This window comes from Ceratina calcarata, unplaced genomic scaffold, assembly GCF_001652005.2.
Source record: "Ceratina calcarata isolate Rehan_Ccalc_2016 unplaced genomic scaffold, ASM165200v1 scaffold517.2, whole genome shotgun sequence".
Lineage (NCBI taxonomy): Eukaryota > Metazoa > Arthropoda > Insecta > Hymenoptera > Apidae > Ceratina > Ceratina calcarata.
In genome coordinates, this window is record NW_017176301.1 from 540208 (window position 1) to 559660 (window position 19453).

At 49.3% G+C, this 19453-nt stretch overlaps 3 protein-coding genes across 15 annotated transcripts in view; 1 reads left to right on the top strand and 2 right to left on the bottom strand.

The window, feature by feature from the left end:
- Positions 1-121: 121 nt before the first annotated feature.
- LOC108628332 (dynein assembly factor with WDR repeat domains 1) lies at positions 122-4754 on the bottom strand. Of its 3 annotated transcripts, XM_026816420.1 has the most exons (9): positions 4149-4754; positions 3967-4039; positions 3503-3706; positions 2744-2866; positions 2371-2555; positions 2159-2288; positions 1756-2054; positions 1485-1677; positions 122-1398 (listed from the first exon to the last, which is right to left on the bottom strand). In XM_026816420.1, exons 1-9 carry the CDS (start codon positions 4186-4188, stop codon positions 1356-1358), a joined length of 1290 nt encoding a protein of 429 aa, XP_026672221.1. In that variant the 5' UTR covers positions 4189-4754; the 3' UTR covers positions 122-1355. The 3 variants fall into 3 exon arrangements, with proteins under 3 accessions (XP_026672221.1, XP_017885652.1, XP_026672222.1); XM_018030163.2 differs by having other exon boundaries at positions 122-1677; XM_026816421.1 differs by lacking the exon at positions 122-1398 and having other exon boundaries at positions 1547-1667.
- A 94-nt stretch (positions 4755-4848) lies between these two features.
- XRCC1 (DNA repair protein XRCC1) lies at positions 4849-6711 on the bottom strand. The gene is made up of 2 exons (XM_018030157.2): positions 5244-6711; positions 4849-5163 (listed from the first exon to the last, which is right to left on the bottom strand). Exons 1-2 carry the CDS (start codon positions 6548-6550, stop codon positions 5025-5027), a joined length of 1446 nt encoding a protein of 481 aa, XP_017885646.1. The 5' UTR covers positions 6551-6711; the 3' UTR covers positions 4849-5024.
- Positions 6712-6875: 164 nt separating this feature from the next.
- Positions 6876-19453, top strand: part of LOC108628361 (Kinesin heavy chain 73) — a 49655-nt gene continuing 37077 nt past the window's right edge. For 8 of the 11 annotated variants that reach the window (XM_026816411.1, XM_026816414.1, XM_026816415.1 and 5 more), the window contains exons 1-2: positions 6877-7202; positions 16449-16536. In XM_026816411.1, the coding sequence (XP_026672212.1) occupies positions 7148-7202; positions 16449-16536 (143 nt within the window). In that variant the 5' untranslated portion in view covers positions 6877-7147. Of the gene's footprint in view, positions 7203-16448; positions 16537-19453 lie in introns of all 11 variants that reach the window. The other 3 variants (XM_026816416.1, XM_018030215.2, XM_018030217.2) reach the window with 3 other exon arrangements.

Here is a 19453-nt window from a genome sequence, read left to right on the forward strand (position 1 = left end):
CAGATTCTACCTTGTCAGAGACCCGATATTAGCAGACTCCTGAAACGAATGCATCCATGGCTATTATACGCGGCAGTCGCCGACGAAGCAAAATTCGATTCTTATGTCACGGTGACTACACTACTACTACTACTAAATTTTTATTTCGACAATTGTAACGTTGTAACTATATACTATACACAAGAGCGAACATCGAAGATCAGATGTCCGGCAGCAGGACATCGGGACGGCAACTGTATTAGATAATAATCTGAGTCAGACCCGAACGAGTTTCTCTAATACATTTACTTCGACGTAGAGATCCAGTGTAGTGCGTAAACGGCCTGAACGTTGTTTCGTACACCCGATACGAAACTGAATTTATCTCGATGCCGTTTTAAAAGTTGGAACGCGCGTAATTCTTGGTACCATGCCAGAACGCGTCCGATACCGACTCGTGCGATCAAAAGCCCGAAGCCTGGTCAGCTTTTATGCTTTTCCCAGCCGCATCGGATAACAGCCGAACCGGGCAGCGTTTAATCGCAATTTTCGTTATTACACTATACGAATTGATCGACGATTTAAAAATTACGTTTCACTAGTTCGCGCTATCGTCTACGGCCTACGGCCTCGTTTCTCTTTATCGAACACTCTAAATTACAAGCTTTCAGCGTTTCAAAACCAATGACATATCTTGCAAACAATAATTATCCATGGATTGATGACTTCGGTAGAGAGCATACCCATGAATTTCAGTAGATTGTCTCGTCCTTCGGTCACGGTCACCGGCAAAGTATGCCGATAACGTTGACCACGTGCATACAGTTACACGATTCCTCGTGCGATACGTTGCTTCAATTACCGTGTCGGCGACGAGGAACCATTAAAGGTTCAAAAGGTTAAATAAACGTTCCGACAAGTGTTCCGTTCACGTTCCGCTGTAAAACGCTGCCACTGCTTTTCATTTTGATTGAACGATCGTACCGCGCTCGCGACACCGTTTCGCGTTATAATTTAACAAGTTTGTTCATGATCATTATTCGGGGACGGCAGAGGTATCGTGCTATTGCCAACGATCGTCCAACGATATTTATTCCGCTTCACGGATTTGTTATACGCATGAACGGTAACGCCATCGTCCATCGACAAGTTCGAGACACCGTGTTTGCGACTTCCTTGCGTCTTTTGAGCGAACGTCGGCTGTCGCAAATATTGTGTGCACGACAATTGCGAAATACACGGTTCCGCAAGCATCGAACGGAATTAATTTGTTACAAACATAACATGCAACAGCGGTAGTACAAACGTCGTGATCGGTGAGATGTTCTCAAAACCCTGATCGGGCCGAGCGGAACTCGTTTTCGAAGTAGTAGTCTTCAATGTGAATCGTATCGCAGAAACAGCGTGACGAACATACCTCTTAAAGTACATAAAAGTATATAACGTAAGCGACGAACAGGGCAACTAGCAAGAGCTAAGGACACGCTTGAAACCAGTCGAGTCACCTCCAGATGATACAGGTGTTATCTTTGCTAGCGGTGACGATGGTGTCGCCGTTGTATGAGAACGCGCAGCTAAAGACCTCGTCCGCATGGCCCCCGAGGGTCTGAACGCACCGTCCATCTTCCAGAGACCACAGCTTGGACGTCTTGTCGGAGGACGCTGTCAACAGCTGCTGACCGTTCGGACTGAAACAGACTGAAACAATTTTTTCATTGACTCTCACGCGTCGAACGTCTGCTCTCGACGACGATGTTTCTCGAATGCTTCGTCAACCTTTGGAGACCTCGTCCCGGTGATCTTTCATCCAAGCGAGCTGTTTGAAACTACTGCTCACGTCCCAGACGCGAGCAGTGGTGTCGCTGCTCGCGGTCGCCAGCTTTTTCCCGTTATTGTCGAAGGACAGGTCCAGAACCTCGTCATCGTGTCGACGAAGAGTGGCCAAGCATCTGTTCATCCGCGTTTCCCACACTTTGGCCGTCTTGTCCATCGACGACGAGCCGATCAACGAGCAATCGAAATTGTACACGCAGTTCGACAAGTCCGCTCGATGACCGATCAACACGCTCGTACGGCTGTGATAGACACATCGGAACGTCTGACCGACCGATCATTCTCAAACAGTTTCTACTCGTCGTGACGCGTTGCCAACGCGACTCAACGTAACCCTGGTAATCACCTGGCGGTCCTCGTGTCCCAGATGCTGACGGTACCGTCGAACGAACCCGTTATCATTTGATTCCCGTCGTTGTCGTAGTGCAAGGCGACTATCTCTTGCGTGTGACCCCTCAGCGTCGCCAATTCCCGGCCTTGTCGTTACGGACGTTCATGTTCAGTGTCAGTGGACGAATTTCAGTTTCACGGTCGGTTCGATCGCGGACGTGTACTCACCGGTTTCTGTTTGAAAAATTTTCGACGTCGCGTCCAAAGAGCCCGTCGCGACTTTGTCGTTGCTAGGTGAGAATTTCGCGACGACCACTTGCGCGCTGTGACCCCACATGGTCTGCACGCAATGGCCCGTTCGAGAGCACCAGATCTTCGCAGTCGCGTCGAACGAACCGGTCACGATTTTATCCCTGCAAAGGTCGACGTTTCCTTTAAACGGTTCGACGGTGAAACAGGCCTTAATTGAAAATGTGCGTAAGCGTGTAAAACGTGTTCACGTTTCCGGCGGACGACGACGACGACGACGACGACGACGACGACGACGACGACGACGACGAACGAACGAATCACGATGGGCAAATGCTCGAACGAGACGTACGAGGCTGGGTTGTTGAAAGACGCGGTGTAGACCACGTTCTTATGGCCTTCGAGAGTAAGAAGCTCCGTTCCACTGTCGATGTTCCAAACTTTACACGTCCGGTCGTAGCTGCCCGTCAGGCATCTGTCGAACAGATCTCATTTATTCACTGTTCGTGAGGAACTTCTAACGTCGTCTCAACTTGAAGATCTCGTGCGAATTTCAAATTCGTTTAAGAAGCGGAAAAGACGCGGTAAAACGTAACGATAATTACGTCTTACAGTTTGTGTAGTTTCTAATACGATTTTAAAAGGAGGCGGTCCCCTACATCCCCAATCTGCAAGCAACCTTGCTAAAAAGAATTTATTTTTACGGTGCCAAGCGATAAGCCGGGGGTACACCCTCTCTCTTTGTCGGAACTTGTTCGAGAACGTACAGAGTAACAGATGGTCAAACTTTGGGAGCTCGTTCCACTCGTCGCAGAATTGGAAAGGACAGCGTGCATCAACATAGCTGGTGGAAAATGTTTCTCGGACTAGTAAAAGTTACTTCACTCGTTTCTCACGTCTTCTCTCGATGCTTATTTTAATCGCTGCACTTAAGCGTGACACGTGCTGATGCTGCGAGCGCTACGTTCGGAAAGGGTGAGATTCCCAAGTTTGATCGTCGTTCACTGTTCTTTGTCTCGAATCTTTTCGCAAGATCTACGCAAGTTGCACGCGACGAAGAAGGTGAATTAAATTTTGCGCTATGTTCGAATACGATTTTAATCGAGAGTACCTTTTACCTAGTTTATCGAACGCGATATTCGTGAGAGGTAGAAGATGGGTCTGCAACGTTTTGTATTTGTAGTAGGGTTTCGCGTTCGTGTCGCAAACTTTGGCTTGCAGCTTCTGCAAGGTCTCCACTAACTGCTCCGTTACACTTTCGGTTACTACCGGCTCGGCCGCTTTTATGCTCTCCGCTAATGCCCTCACGTCCGTTCTGCAAAACCAGGCGTACACTAGGCACCGTCTATTTCCCGCCGAGCAACCGTACACCTACGACCTGCGCGATTTCTTTTTAAACGAGATCGCGGCATGCGACTGTCTCCTTCCGTCGAGTCTCGTACCGTTACTACTCGTATGTACGTGCACGAGCTACGCAAAATGTTCGCGCGACTAAATTGTATCGAAAAAAAAAATTCATCGACGAGAGAAGGGATACACGCGGTCACGTATGCGTTCAAGATTGTTCTCAATTACTCAGCAGACAGATCCAGGAGGTCGATCATCTTCGTCTTGACGACTCCGCCCTGTGTGTACTCCAACGCGAGCCCTGCAACACGAGAGAGACGCGGAAAAAAGAAGCCGGGCAGTCGGTCGGACGTTTTCGCGGATATCGACGCGCGTTAATTTTCACCGAAACAGCAGGCACACGTATGTACCTGGCGGGAAGTAACGGAGCAAAAACTTCAGCAGCTTCATCTGGACGTTCCAATTACAGCGGCGACCAGTGTTTCAGACAGCGGCCGGATTGCCGGCGGCCCGGATTTAATTACAAAACGTGATCGGCGCGGCATAGACGGAGCAGCCCTCGCAAATTACACGCGAATCGCAGGGGTCAGTTTTGTTCGCGACCGTCGGTGCAGTGACCCGCGTCTGTTCGTTCCACGCGTACGACTCGATCCGACCAGCTCCGTCTCTTTGCCAGAAATTAGCTGAATCACGATACCGAATCCGCGTTACCAAGGCGCGTTTGGTCGATTTCGACCAGGCCCCCGACCTTCCTGTTCATTCTAAACCGTAGAAATTGGCGAGGAAAGAAAGAAGCAATCACGTTGGAGTGCTTCCCTCAAGACTGATCTACCGGACAGTAGTCTTGTCTTTGGCAATAGGACTTTACTCGACGGAGTCGAGAGGAAGAATCTCGACAATAATTTGAACGAGAATGGACAAGCGCGTGGCTCAAGTCGTCGTCACGCGTATCAACGCGTATTTCCGTTATTCCAATGTCTTTCGGTCGTACGAATCTCACTGTGAGCGACATCTGGATTTCACTATTCCAATTCCGTTGTCCTACCGTTCTGTGGCCGCTCCGACCGAGCTACAAACGGCAAAGGGCTGACGAAACAGGCATAACACACGTTCATTACAAAACAATGTATTGCGTTTTAAAAAAAAAAAAGAAACGATACACGAAATTCCACCAAGTTACATTGCGTGAAATCTAGTTAACATTCTAAATGGTCATGTTCATTATGTACACGTCGAATTCTGTACCAGCAGTCGTTCGTATCGACGCCGTTCACAGGAACGATCGATCAGTAATACGAATCCGAATCAGTATCCTGTTCATACACGTTAGTTTCCCTGGGTGGCGACGAACTACCTGTAATTTCTTCTTCGCTCTCAGGTTCGGCCTTGTCCTTGCCGTCCAAAGCGTAACGCCTCCACGGAAATCTGGAAATATTACAAAGAAACGTGAACTCGTCATGCATTATTACTCGTTCATCGTGTTGAACTTGTACGATGTGCGTCACCTCGTCTTCTCCCTGTACGCATCTTCGATGAAACTATGTGTGACTATCTTCGAATGTCCCTTCAATTGTTGATATTTTGGTGTGTTTTTAAAAGCACAGATCAGATGAGTACATTTTTTATTACTCGTATTTGGATCCGCGACATATCTTGCGCCCATGTCGAGTGCTTTTCTCCGTATCTCGTCTCTCTGCGGATGCACGTATCCGCTGAGCGAAAATGAAACGCCTTCGAACAGTTTTGAGAATAACTTTTCCGCTTTTTCTGGCCTCACACCGTTCTTCTTCACAACGTTCCCCGGTCTTTTTGTCTGTTTAGACTCTGGCAATTTACCACAATTTTCGCATACCTCGTACTCCGATTTATCTTGGCATCGAGAACAATCTAGTTTTCTTTTATTCGCATTCCCCTTCGACGAACTATTATCTGCAGGACTCGAACAACCGTTTCTTGGATTACGATTCCGCGCACCATTTTTGCGGGCATCCTTCTCATCCATTTCGTTCTCCTTAGATGAAGTCGTAGGCACCACGTCACCAAACGGTGTTCTCTTCACTGGTCTCTCATTTCCAACTTTTTCATCGTCTTTATTCTTACTTCCAAATACCTCTTCCGACTTGCCAGCTTCCAATTTCTCCAGTAACGGCCTCTTCGCCGGTTCCCTGTTCTCTTCTTGCCGTTTAACAAAATTGTTCATGCCAGTCTCCTTTATCTTTGAGATCAATTCGCCTCTATAATCCGTTTTCTTTTCTACGACCATTTTCAAATACTTGTGTTTGAAATCGGTAGCAGGTGACCTGCCATTATCTTCCTCCGGTTGTTTCAACTTAAATCTCCCAAAAACGTCTAATCCCAAGTCGACGACCACTTCCGTTTTGAACGTGATGAAAGTCAAGCCGAATAACTCTTTCAAATTGGCCGACTGCATACAGGTGACTTTGACGCGGTCGAATTTCATCTTTACCGTGTCAGGATTTAATTCTTTCTTCGTGAATATTTCTACTTGGTCCTTGAACTTACCATTGGCAGCTTCGTCGTTCGTCATGAACTGATGGTTCGCGACAGGAGTCCAGACGTCAGGCTCCGACGACGTGGAAGCAGAAACGATTACCACGCAACTACGATAGTTGCCGATGTCTAATCCTGTGATGCAGCACGATTCTGCCAGTTCGAAAATTACCGTGCCAAGCATCTCTCCAGGCTTTGCCACTCGCCATGACGTTTTTGAATTACGTTGCAACAGATTAGAGGCGGGATAGGATGGATGTTCCGAAGAGCAGCTTATTATCTTCGCAAGCTTAATGATCATGTTCGTGCGATTCGTTGCCCATCAACCATCGATCTTTCTCATTGAAACGAAACGAAAATTTATTTTTCACGACGTCTGCAACGCGAGACCCATATGCTGCCATATGCGACACAAACAGACACAAAAATTGACAACAAACATATAGTACCGTTACGGCGCGAAGTTACGATCGGTGCTGCCGCTCTCGATCAACGATTAGCAGACCTTAGTACGGCTGCCGGCCGTCAGATGTCACATGGTGGCACACGACCGCGGCCAAATCCGACCAGTCGCCGCGACGTGACGCTCGCGACCATTCGCAGAATACAGCCAACCGTGACAGCGTGCCTGGTGGCAGTTCACAGAAGCGCGTTCACTCGATACGGCGATCCGTCGTCTGGCGCACGACGCACGACGACGAGCTAGAAGCAATATGGCGAAGTGTGTCATCGGCTCGGTGAGTCGTAGTGCCGTTTGAAACGATGAAAGGTTCGCGGAATGGGTTGAGAATAATGTAGCGCACCGGAGATCGTGTGAATATCGTAACCTGTGCAAACAAAAGCGTCGTAGCAGTTCCGTGTGATCGGGACATACAGTGCGCGTTACCGGTGTGAAATCATGGCTACGGATAAGATAAAGGTTGCCGTGCGGGTCCGGCCGTTCAATCGCAGAGGTAAGAGCTCTTTAAAAGTATCGCCGTTGTCTAGACGCTGTCACCGTTGTTTCACCACTGCCGTGCGCGGGCGTGGTAAACGCGTTATCGCGTCTAACGATTTCGAGATCGACCTTCGACACCGTTGGCCACCACCGAAGTACGTTTTGACAGTGACGTTTTCCCCCATCCGGGGCCGATCGGTCTGCTCCGCAATTTTCATTCACCTGCCGCGGCGATACGCGGGCCTCGTTATCGCCTCTCATGTTCCCTTATCTCGCGCCCGTATCGCTGTTCAGCGGCCCGTAAAGGGGAAACGTGAGCAAGATGAATCGTGAACGGCTCGAAGCTTTCGGGATCCACTTGCCCGATGGTGTGTTTACCAGTCGCACTCGTCGCTCCTTTGTTCAAAATTACGTATCGAGAGTCGCACGGTCCATTGTTCCGAACATCGTCACCTTTTACCTCGTTCCCGTGGCTCGTAGACGTAGGACGTCCTCTCAAGGACGCGGGTCTCGTTAAAATCTCCAAGCGAATTCAAACGGAGATTTGTCCATAGCTCAACTATGTATGCACGTTCACGGAGCTACCGTGGAACCGCGTGACAAGGAACAGACATGTGACCAGAACGTTCGGAGTGACGTTGCTCCGAACGACCTTGGAGCATCGAATTTCGATCGATCAGGCTCGCCAGAGACTAACCTGGGGCTCGGTCTCGATCGACCTGGCCGAACGCGTTCGATAAAAAGAATCGGTGCACTTTGCCACGGTCCGTTCGATAACGCCGAATGCCCTTTTGTTCTCGAGAAAGAAACAGCTGCGTCAATGCTCGAGCAAACGAGTTGTTACGAGGTGTTAGCGATAACGCGACGATGACGTTTCACCAGTCACCTTGTCGCGTAATTAATGATCGTACGAGAAGAAGAAGTCGGACTGGAAAAAAGTCTGCGGTTACACCTGTTAAGCGGAGAGCAACGCGAGTCACATGTTTTCAATCCGTTCAGACGAGATAGTTCGAACGTACTGCTTCTGTTCTCGCCTCAGTATGGACGACTAACGAGAATTTTATTATTCGCTTCGATCTCGGTTTCCGTTCCTCCGAAAGTGTACTGCTACTTTCTTGACGACCATACGTTACGTTCTAAATCTGATCAATACGTGAACACCGTGAAAGCGTGACTCGCGCCGACAAAGTCGTCGCGTTGCCCGTACGTATTTTTTCCTTTCGGCGAATAGACGACCGACACCAGAGTTTCTGGTTTTGACTTCTGTCACGAGGGCGTCCTTCGGGAGGCTGTTTCCGACTCGATTCATGAGTCGCAGCCGTCGCAGGTGGCTAGTTAGAGGCACGTGTGTATTCGTTTACGATCGTATTTGACGTAACCGCGACTCGTCTCTTAATCGGCGCATCGTTAACGTGCGTGGTAATCGCCGTTCGAAAGCGTTGCTATTACCCTTCGGCCGTGACTTTTGTCACCTGCCGACGTCGGTGGACGTCGTTCGCAACGTTGTCGCACGTTCAAAATTTTCGCGGGTCGACAGTTGCCAGGTAGTACCGTCGTCCTCGTCGTGTTCGTTTGATCGTCAAATTCTCTCTGCCGCGTGCCGCTCGAACATTATTTTGTCGAGCGCGAGAGGAAATCGGGACGTGTCGTCGAAAGAAACGAAAGACTCTCGTGTGTCAGGTGGACGGTGCACACACGGCTTCTAACAGCGTGAATCGTCAACAGGCATCGCTGTTGAGAACGGAGTGCACTTTCCCCGATAATTACACGCCGTCGTCGTCGGACAACTAGAGGAATAAAAAAGAAGTAAACCGTTCGGAAGCGTTCGGGCGAGAGGGGATCGATACTCCCCGATCGCGGCCACTCGTTCGCCGATCTTTCAAAGTTCTGCCGATCGCTCGTGTCACGCGAAAATTGCATGCGCGGGAACTCGACGTCAGAAGAGCGTCCGATGTTTAGCAAATTATGTTCCGTTGAATCTTGCATCGAGAAATTACCTGTTAAGCGGAGAGCAACGCGAGTCACATGTTTTCAATCCGTTCAGACGAGATAGTTCGAACGTACTGCTTCTGTTCTCGCCTCAGTATGGACGACTAACGAGAATTTTATTATTCGCTTCGATCTCGGTTTCCGTTCCTCCGAAAGTGTACTGCTACTTTCTTGACGACCATACGTTACGTTCTAAATCTGATCAATACGTGAACACCGTGAAAGCGTGACTCGCGCCGACAAAGTCGTCGCGTTGCCCGTACGTATTTTTTCCTTTCGGCGAATAGACGACCGACACCAGAGTTTCTGGTTTTGACTTCTGTCACGAGGGCGTCCTTCGGGAGGCTGTTTCCGACTCGATTCATGAGTCGCAGCCGTCGCAGGTGGCTAGTTAGAGGCACGTGTGTATTCGTTTACGATCGTATTTGACGTAACCGCGACTCGTCTCTTAATCGGCGCATCGTTAACGTGCGTGGTAATCGCCGTTCGAAAGCGTTGCTATTACCCTTCGGCCGTGACTTTTGTCACCTGCCGACGTCGGTGGACGTCGTTCGCAACGTTGTCGCACGTTCAAAATTTTCGCGGGTCGACAGTTGCCAGGTAGTACCGTCGTCCTCGTCGTGTTCGTTTGATCGTCAAATTCTCTCTGCCGCGTGCCGCTCGAACATTATTTTGTCGAGCGCGAGAGGAAATCGGGACGTGTCGTCGAAAGAAACGAAAGACTCTCGTGTGTCAGGTGGACGGTGCACACACGGCTTCTAACAGCGTGAATCGTCAACAGGCATCGCTGTTGAGAACGGAGTGCACTTTCCCCGATAATTACACGCCGTCGTCGTCGGACAACTAGAGGAATAAAAAAGAAGTAAACCGTTCGGAAGCGTTCGGGCGAGAGGGGATCGATACTCCCCGATCGCGGCCACTCGTTCGCCGATCTTTCAAAGTTCTGCCGATCGCTCGTGTCACGCGAAAATTGCATGCGCGGGAACTCGACGTCAGAAGAGCGTCCGATGTTTAGCAAATTATGTTCCGTTGAATCTTGCATCGAGAAATTTTCTACCGTCGATCACTTCCCGACCGTCTCTGCTTACGATTGCGCGCCTTTCACAAACACACGACGGTCTCCCGAGGCCATTTCGGCGCGGTTCGTAAACTGTAAGGTAGGAGTGGCCTTTGCTTCGCATCGTTCCTACTCGAATTAAATTAATTGTAACTGAGAAAAATGCATGTGCATCGCTGGAACAGAACTATTCCGAGCGAGCGTGTTCCAGGAAAATACAATTCCGACTTGACCGTTCGTTTCCAATTCGGAAATAAAACGAAAATAGCGATAGTGTCGATTTTCAAACGACGTTCGGTAATACGTCAGAGCGTGTCAACGGTCCGCCAGGGCCAGAACCCTGGAAATCGGAGAGGATCGATCCTACGACGAGAGCCGCTCGATCCCGTGGAAAATTTCCATGAGTTCGAAGCTACCGATTTCGAGTTTCCGGAGTCGTCTCTACAGAGACGGAGATACGTGAACGGTACGAAAGATCGCGGTTCTTCTCTATACATCCGGTAGCCGCGCGCGTGACACGTCATGATCATGTGTTCACGGGCTAATATGATAGATCGATCGATTTCGACCTCGACCACACGACCTCAGTACTTATCGGTCGTTTCGTACGTTTAGGGTGCCAACAATTATTTAACTGATCCGCGCCACCCGTCGACGCGTCCATTAGGTTTATCGCGACGACAGAGAGATTGAACGAGGGGAACGGGATAGACTTTTTCATTAGCGATAAGCATTATCAGATATTGCTAAGCTTTGTTTACTTCGTACACTTTGAAAATCGATAACGTACCGCTTCTCTCGTACGATATGAAACGAGTGAACAGTGTTTCTCGGAGAAATCGTCGAGTCCTTTTGTTCCAATTCGAGAATACGTCGTCCAAGGATCGCGGGCAACTCGAGAAGATAATTCGAGTCACAGCGAAAGTAACCGAAGCATAACTCGTGTTTTGTTAAGAAGCCCCCACACCGTTACTATCGGTGTTGGTCGTCACAGCGAGCGACGAAACCGATAAGAACCTCTGATCGCATTGCAAAGCGCGACCGACGTAAGATGTCTTATCCGTCGAGAATTTCGAATCCAATAACATTAAGCTTCGGTCGTGATCAACGTCGAAACGAATACTTACATGCATCGTAACGAAACTTTCGTACGACGTTACGAATCGTCGTCGTCGTCGTCGTCGTCGCCGTCGCCGCCGGTCGCTCGTCTCAATGATTTTTAGGTGAAACGTAAGATAGAATTTCGTAGCGTTCGAGAGTCAGAAGCGAGTTACGGAGATATGAAAATTTATAAACGTGAACGCGACGGACAGTTGGGATTCCGTTTTCGGGACGAGTGCGCGCAGGCCCGATTCGCCATCCTTCGCACGACGATGGAATCGTCTCGCGTTGAAAAATAAAAATAACGCACCACTCGAAATCTCGAGATAGGAGCAACCGTGTTCACGGTAGCAATGTGTGCGTTCCAAAAATATAAACGGCTCGCCAATCTTTTGAGAGGGTTCGCCGCTGGCATTCGTCGCGAAACGAATTTCCATGAAGGGCGAGCTCGTGCCACACTCGTCGAGTCGTGCGTAAAAAGTTCATTTTAGACGGACGCGATCGTTCGCGGCGATCAATTGGAGTGGTTCATTGAACACGAGTTACCGGAAAACGTAACAGACGTCCCCATAAACATTCGTTCGCTCTACCCACGGCTCCGTGCACACGTTAACGACTCGTTGAAATCGCGGGTCAGGTCTCTCGGTCAGGCACCATCTTCGTCGCGTCATCGATCCGTGTTCACCCTCCTGCGTTACCCCGTCCCTCGAACCTGTCAGGGGATCGTAACGCGTATACGTGGACGTGCGTCGCCGATCGACGTTCATCAGCAGCCGACAAACGTTCTTTATCAGTCACCTGATCGCTCGTATCGTGATACGACCGCTGCCGTCATCTTTGCGCTTCGCGCGAATCGTCACGACTTTTTATTGCTCGATCGTTCCCGTACGGCGTGTTGAACGCTTCATCCGATGTGAAAGGAATAATAAGAAAAATAGGTACGACGAACGAATCGGCTTAATTAAAAAATGAACATGTTCCAATTTGCTCGCCATCTCTTTTGCGCATCGTCGACCTAAAAAGAGCAAAGTCGTTGGACACCGCTCGATGTCTGCGAGAAAATTAGAAACCGCGACGACGTCGCGTCGACGCGGCTCGGTGCGTTCTCATCTTTTGATCGTGAAACCTATCCCGACCCGAGTTAATTTTCCACCCAGTCCGTACACGACGGCAGGCCCTTTTCCCATAGGCCATGAGAGGATCCCCCTTTTCGTTCCATCGTTCTATTTCGATTCGTTAAAACGTGCTACGTGCCGGTTTTATCAAGGAGAATTCACGCTCGCCGCACGTTCCAGACCAGATGCAAAATCGAAGACAGGGCGATTCGAGAGAAGAATTCTTAATGGAAAGAATCGCGAAAGGATATTTTTATTCCGTTCTCATGACTCACGCGTCGAATGGCTCTGAATCGAACCGGGTGACTCGGTTTTAATCAAAGCCGCTCGATCTGTTCTCGCGGGGGTTCTCGCGGGGGTTCTTCATCCAAATGCGCGCGCCATATCCTATTCGCCGTACGTATCGGGGAACACGAACCAGACGAGCGCACGGATACTGCATTTATAAGTAGTCTGCGGCCGTTTATGCACGATCGTACAAATGTGCTTCACCAACAGGAATTTAACGCGTCGATTTCATGGGTTTTCGATTTTACGCTTAAAAATTCTGAACGTGCAAATATTATTCTTTAAACGTTACACGTTGCTTTCTAATCACATAGTGCAAGTCCATTCTGGATCGAATTCTGTTGTAAACGAATTATGCGAAATGCATTTTCGTGAACGTTGCTACTCGTACGTTGGTCGGCGACCGTTGTCCTGTCCCGCAATTCCGAAACCAGCTCCAACCACCACCACCACCACCACCACCACCACCTGTCTACCTGGCTCGGCAGCTGAAGTCAAACGAAACGATACCGACGTTCGTCGAGATTCTCCCGCGGCATTCTTCACGCGAGATTCTTCACAATTTTCTGTGAAAGTTCGCCGACCGTTGGCGCGGGTGGGCCGTCGTCGCCAAGAGCCAATCAATACGTACCATTAGTTGTTTCGTTCAATTTTCATTAGTTCGTTCGACGATTCCTTCTCTGTCTGTCGGCTGTGCCTCCCTCGGCCTAGAACCAAGCGAGAGTGGAGGGAGAGAGAAGCGACGAGTAGTTCCTTTAATTAATTAGAACCCGAGGAGGGTTCTTTGGTTTTGTTCGCTCGAGTTTTCTTCATTTTTACCTTTGAACCACCGACCGACATTGTTTCGAGGATACGAGCGAGAGAATAGACGATACGCCAGGAAAGGAGTGGTACGACACTGTGTTGCTCACGGAAAATTTCTCGTGACGCATCGCGTATGAAACGTCGAACGCTCGAACCAGGGGAAGGAGTCAACGATAAAGTCTTGATCGCTCAAACACATTTTTTTTCCGCGTACACGTATCATCGTACGATAAAACAATCGAGCTCTGATTTGTAATCGTGAGTCTCGTAAATAAATTTCGTAACGCGTCGTTCGCCTGTGATACACGATTCACGGAAATCGAGTCGTCTGCCTACGGAGCCTACTATCGTTTAATTAATTTTCCAAATTGCCTCTATGAACGGTGTCGACGATACAGTTGACCAACAGACGTAAAGCGACGTATCGTGTATAGTGCTTATAACGACACACAGTGAAACCAGCGATGTCGCGTCCAAGCTTTTAATTAAGTACCTACCGGATGCCTCGTCGACCGATGAAACCGCTGGAACATGCGATCCTACGACTCGATCACTGGAGAACAGCAGTCGGTGACCAGTCGTGTTGATCCATTCCTAAGAAGCATCGTTCCACGCGAAATACATGTCTGTATCCTCGTACAGTCAATTGAAAATTTAACGAGATCGGATCTTGAGAGGCTACGTATTAGTGGGTATTTAGTTTTTCACTTTTCCGATTTCGAACAACGAAAGAGAAGTTTCTCCCCGTGGCAAAATGTAAACTTTTCAAGGGTTGGCGTGCGGAAGAAGGGCGTCCCACGGGTGCACCGAGTCATGAATGAACACAGAGGCTCGTATCGATCCGATCGGGTCGGGCGAAGCGATTCGCCAAGAGCCAATCAATACGTACCATTAGTTGTTTCGTTCAATTTTCATTAGTTCGTTCGACGATTCCTTCTCTGTCTGTCGGCTGTGCCTCCCTCGGCCTAGAACCAAGCGAGAGTGGAGGGAGAGAGAAGCGACGAGTAGTTCCTTTAATTAATTAGAACCCGAGGAGGGTTCTTTGGTTTTGTTCGCTCGAGTTTTCTTCATTTTTACCTTTGAACCACCGACCGACATTGTTTCGAGGATACGAGCGAGAGAATAGACGATACGCCAGGAAAGGAGTGGTACGACACTGTGTTGCTCACGGAAAATTTCTCGTGACGCATCGCGTATGAAACGTCGAACGCTCGAACCAGGGGAAGGAGTCAACGATAAAGTCTTGATCGCTCAAACACATTTTTTTTCCGCGTACACGTATCATCGTACGATAAAACAATCGAGCTCTGATTTGTAATCGTGAGTCTCGTAAATAAATTTCGTAACGCGTCGTTCGCCTGTGATACACGATTCACGGAAATCGAGTCGTCTGCCTACGGAGCCTACTATCGTTTAATTAATTTTCCAAATTGCCTCTATGAACGGTGTCGACGATACAGTTGACCAACAGACGTAAAGCGACGTATCGTGTATAGTGCTTATAACGACACACAGTGAAACCAGCGATGTCGCGTCCAAGCTTTTAATTAAGTACCTACCGGATGCCTCGTCGACCGATGAAACCGCTGGAACATGCGATCCTACGACTCGATCACTGGAGAACAGCAGTCGGTGACCAGTCGTGTTGATCCATTCCTAAGAAGCATCGTTCCACGCGAAATACATGTCTGTATCCTCGTACAGTCAATTGAAAATTTAACGAGATCGGATCTTGAGAGGCTACGTATTAGTGGGTATTTAGTTTTTCACTTTTCCGATTTCGAACAACGAAAGAGAAGTTTCTCCCCGTGGCAAAATGTAAACTTTTCAAGGGTTGGCGTGCGGAAGAAGGGCGTCCCACGGGTGCACCGAGTCATGAATGAACACAGAGGCTCGTATCGATCCGATCGGGTCGGGCGAAGCGAGAGTCGCGATAGACACCCGTTTGAATAATGCTAGAGAGAGAGAGAGAGAGAGAGAGAAAGGAGAAGCGAACGGGAGGTCGATCGCTCGCTACTACATGTACCGTATACATGTAGTATGGATTTGCTCCGGCTCGAGCGATTACGTATGCGCGCGGAGAGTCGAACGAGCGTTATGACTCGTGACTGTCATAAGACGTTGTCGCGCTATCGTGCACGGCTTCGTCTCGTTCAGACCGAGCGCTTCGCGATGCGTTGGTCCCCCCGCTTTTACGCTTTCTTACTTCTTACCCTCTGTTCCGTTGCCTCGCGTAATCGTATCGATCATCCGAGCCGTCTGCCTTTCCCGTCCTTCGTCCACGCTTCTCTTCTTCTGAATCGTCAATGAGAACTACGTGACGATCTACGGCAGAGAAAAACTATTTACGCTCACTACTCACTGGACACGTCGATCTAGATCTAGCGGGAGCAAGTATTGGCAATGGTGCCTCGATACGAAGCTAGAACGTCTCGTCGGGTCGAGCACAGAAGCGTGTCTGACCGTAGACCGACTGTTTCCACTTACGGGCCGGCGCGCGTTCGTAGGACCACGGGAACTTGGACGGGATATTCGTTCGTTAAACGGGTTCGGTGTAAAATTCAGGTAGGCCGCCAAGTTCTCGAACGTGTCATGCAAAATGACACGGCCATTCAAAACTTGCCTCTCGAACAATACCAACAGTCGCTGAACAGACTTGGAAACTCGTAATCAGACGAATCCCCTCGAGTGTACCCTCGAGTGTATTTTTAGTCGCCTTTAGACGATGACGCGTCTGACATCGTTGGCAGACGTGGAAACTTGATCGCGGGTTCAGAACACAAAATGCAAATATTCAGCTGTTTCACGGAACAGAATCACGGTCGCTCGTAAAACGATGAATAAGCTCGTGGATCTGCATATCGCTTCGAAGGGATTTTTCAATGTTCACGCTCGTTCTACTTTTCAGAGCTGGAACTCGGCACACAATGCGTCGTCGAGATGTCCGGGCAGCAGACCATTTTGCAGCATCCCACCACGATGGAGAAGATCGAGCGGTGAGTGAGCATCTCTTTAAAATTTCACGAAACGCGCCGCGGGATCGCGGTTAAATCTGAAGGCCCGGAACGATGAGACGACGAGCGACGAGCGAGAAACTCGAGCGAGATACGTCCCGAAGTTTCTGTCTTTCACCGTTACCTGTTAACGCGTGGTAGCTCTCGTCTTCAAATAAAAAACAACCGGACGAATCGAACGAATCGGTAGTTAAAGACTCGTCGATTCGAGAGTCGTGGAATTACGAGATTATCAGTATTTATACATAGCCAAGCGAGACTTGGACCACGATTCACGTCCATCTGAGCTGCAACGACGGAGTGAGCAGATTCGACGGAGCAATAAATTCAACGGTTAAACTCGAAACGAAAGTAATAAAGTTACTACTAAGCTGTAGAGAAATCCCTGTCGCCGTTACAAGAAATAATAGCTGGCGTTAGTCACAGGATTTCATACTCCCGTCGATAGTCGACTTCAATGTCAAGGATAAAATTGGCCGTTCCGCGGTAGTTACTACGAATTTATAGACGCGAAACGCGAATTTATTCGCGCGTGCCGCCGACGAGCGTGGACGAGAGAAGAGCGCGGTCTACGCGTATCGGTGCCGTTTGTCAGATAATTGAATCACACGGTCTCATCGACCCGAGTGCTGACAACGTCTTTGCCCGAACGACCGTGAAACGCGAGGAACTCGACGCAAAGATTATACCGTAATTGTTCCGTTAATTTTGTTAAATTGTTTACTACGTGGTTTACTTTTGCCGCCCGACTCAATCGAATCGATCGAAAATGACCGATCGTTCGATCAGGCGATTAGACAGTGAAATTGAAACAGTATAAAATTGGATAATATTGGATGGTCGCCAGAGTTTTGTCAGCGTATCATACATCGTGCAATTTTCCGCATCCTCATTGGTGTTCTCGATGGGTACGCGTCTCGCTTCGAAACTCGTCGAACGTTCCGCGGGTATTAGTAACAGGCACTCGACGTAACCCGACAGAACGGAGGAGGGCACTCGTGCGCTAATGAGAACTCGTCGTCCGACGAAAATCCGGATACTCGAGCCTCTCGTCAATGACGATCAACGCTGCGAGTCACTAAAAATGTTTTCCACCCGTTCGCGATCGACTCGTCGACCGTGGATATCTGTAATGATTCTTTCAGTTTTCGAACCTGTTGGACAAACGACGGATCAAACCGACCGTGGTTCGTCACCGATCCGTTCAACGGTTTCAGCGAATCGCCCCGATGAGAAACGTACGATCGTTACCACGATATCACGAGTCGTGTCCGTCATGGCATTCGTAAAATTCCAACTCGCGCGTCCACAAACTCTTCTCGGAGAATTCGTCTTTCAGCGAAACAGTCGTATCTCTGTCCCGTTGAATTCGAACGGCGCCGTTGAAACGATTCCGTCAAGACGCGAAATCGTGTCGCTCGTCTCCCACGCGTACCACCACGAGAGCGAGGCGAACACGGCTCTCGTTGTTTTTCTCGAAAGTTCGCGTTCTCCGGGCGTGTCCCTGTCGAGCGTATGAAAGTGCGTTTGTGAACAAGAGCCGAGCGTACGCGCTCGAGGATCGATAGACGACGCGACACGCGACGGCTCGCCATCGTTCCGTTGGCGATTCTCCCAGGGAAGCAGAGGCAGAATAATTTTCACCGGTCCCTGGCCCGCTTCGTCAGCCGGGCTCTCGTCCAAGTCAGACGTCGGTCGACGCACGATCGAACCGAGTTCACCGAGACGCCGCCGTTTATATTGGACGCGTCCGTTTCGGTTTCCCTCTACCTCTGGCCACTAAAATCGTTCGACGAGCCAGCACGTGTTCGAACGATAATTCGGTGCCCTGCTTGCGAGGGCGGTATTGAACGCTTGAACGCAGGGTCGAACAGACAGAGGAGAGTGTGTTTGGATCTCGGATTGTTTTACCAGTAGCAGAAGAACGCGTCGACGGGGCTCGAGTGCGTTTTACGAGAAACAGGAGAAAAATGTGGACAGAGCGCGGTCGGATTCTTGAAACGGAAACGTGAAAGAATCGGCGCGGTTACGAAGAGGAAGAATCTTGTCTGAAAGAGAGTCAGCAGCCGGTAGGTTTCCCAGCAGTTTTCCCCACGCGTAACACCGCGGTCGACTTCGCTCTCGTTTCTCGGGGAGAAACGGTGCCCGCAGAGTTGGAGACGCGAACGCAACGATCCAACATTGTTTTCGCCTGGCCGTCAGAGTCGTTCCGCGAGCATTACGGCATTACGCGATTAATCGCGGCCGCAAGATTTTTCCTGCTTCTCCTTTTCTATCAGCCGCAAAGATCCTAAATATGTTTCTCGTTTCTCGAATCTATTAGGCACACGCTTGTACAATATAAAGAGTGCGTTTATCGTCCGGATCGCCGGTTTCCACAAATCTGCCACGTTACGCAACGAGTCTTTTCAATGTTTTCACGCGCGATAACGATCTTCTTCCTTAGCAAGAATTCGTTCGCTGTGACTCATTTCCGTGCAGCTAGGGTGCTAGGACGATGCTGTTTTTCTGATTACGTTTTATAGCGTTGCCAAACTATTTTTGCGTAACGCTCTCGGAACGAGGCGAACCGAACGATTTCAGAACAGTTACGACACGATTCACTCACTGGTCTAGCAAGTAGATGAACATTTTCTGGCTCGTTTCGCGATACACTAATCGAGTATGAACCAAAATTACGTTAGTTATAAAACGAAATTACGATTCGCCTTGATGAATTGAATGAGGAAAGTAGCTTCGAGAATCACTTTCTAACGGACAGGCAATTAAGGATAGACGACGATCACGTCGTTACGTCTAATCGTATGCGAAGCGTCAGACACGGCGGCATGTGCCGCGCAGCTATCGTACGACAATTATCGAACGGCCACTTTTCACGCGAATATCCTCCGCTGACCAC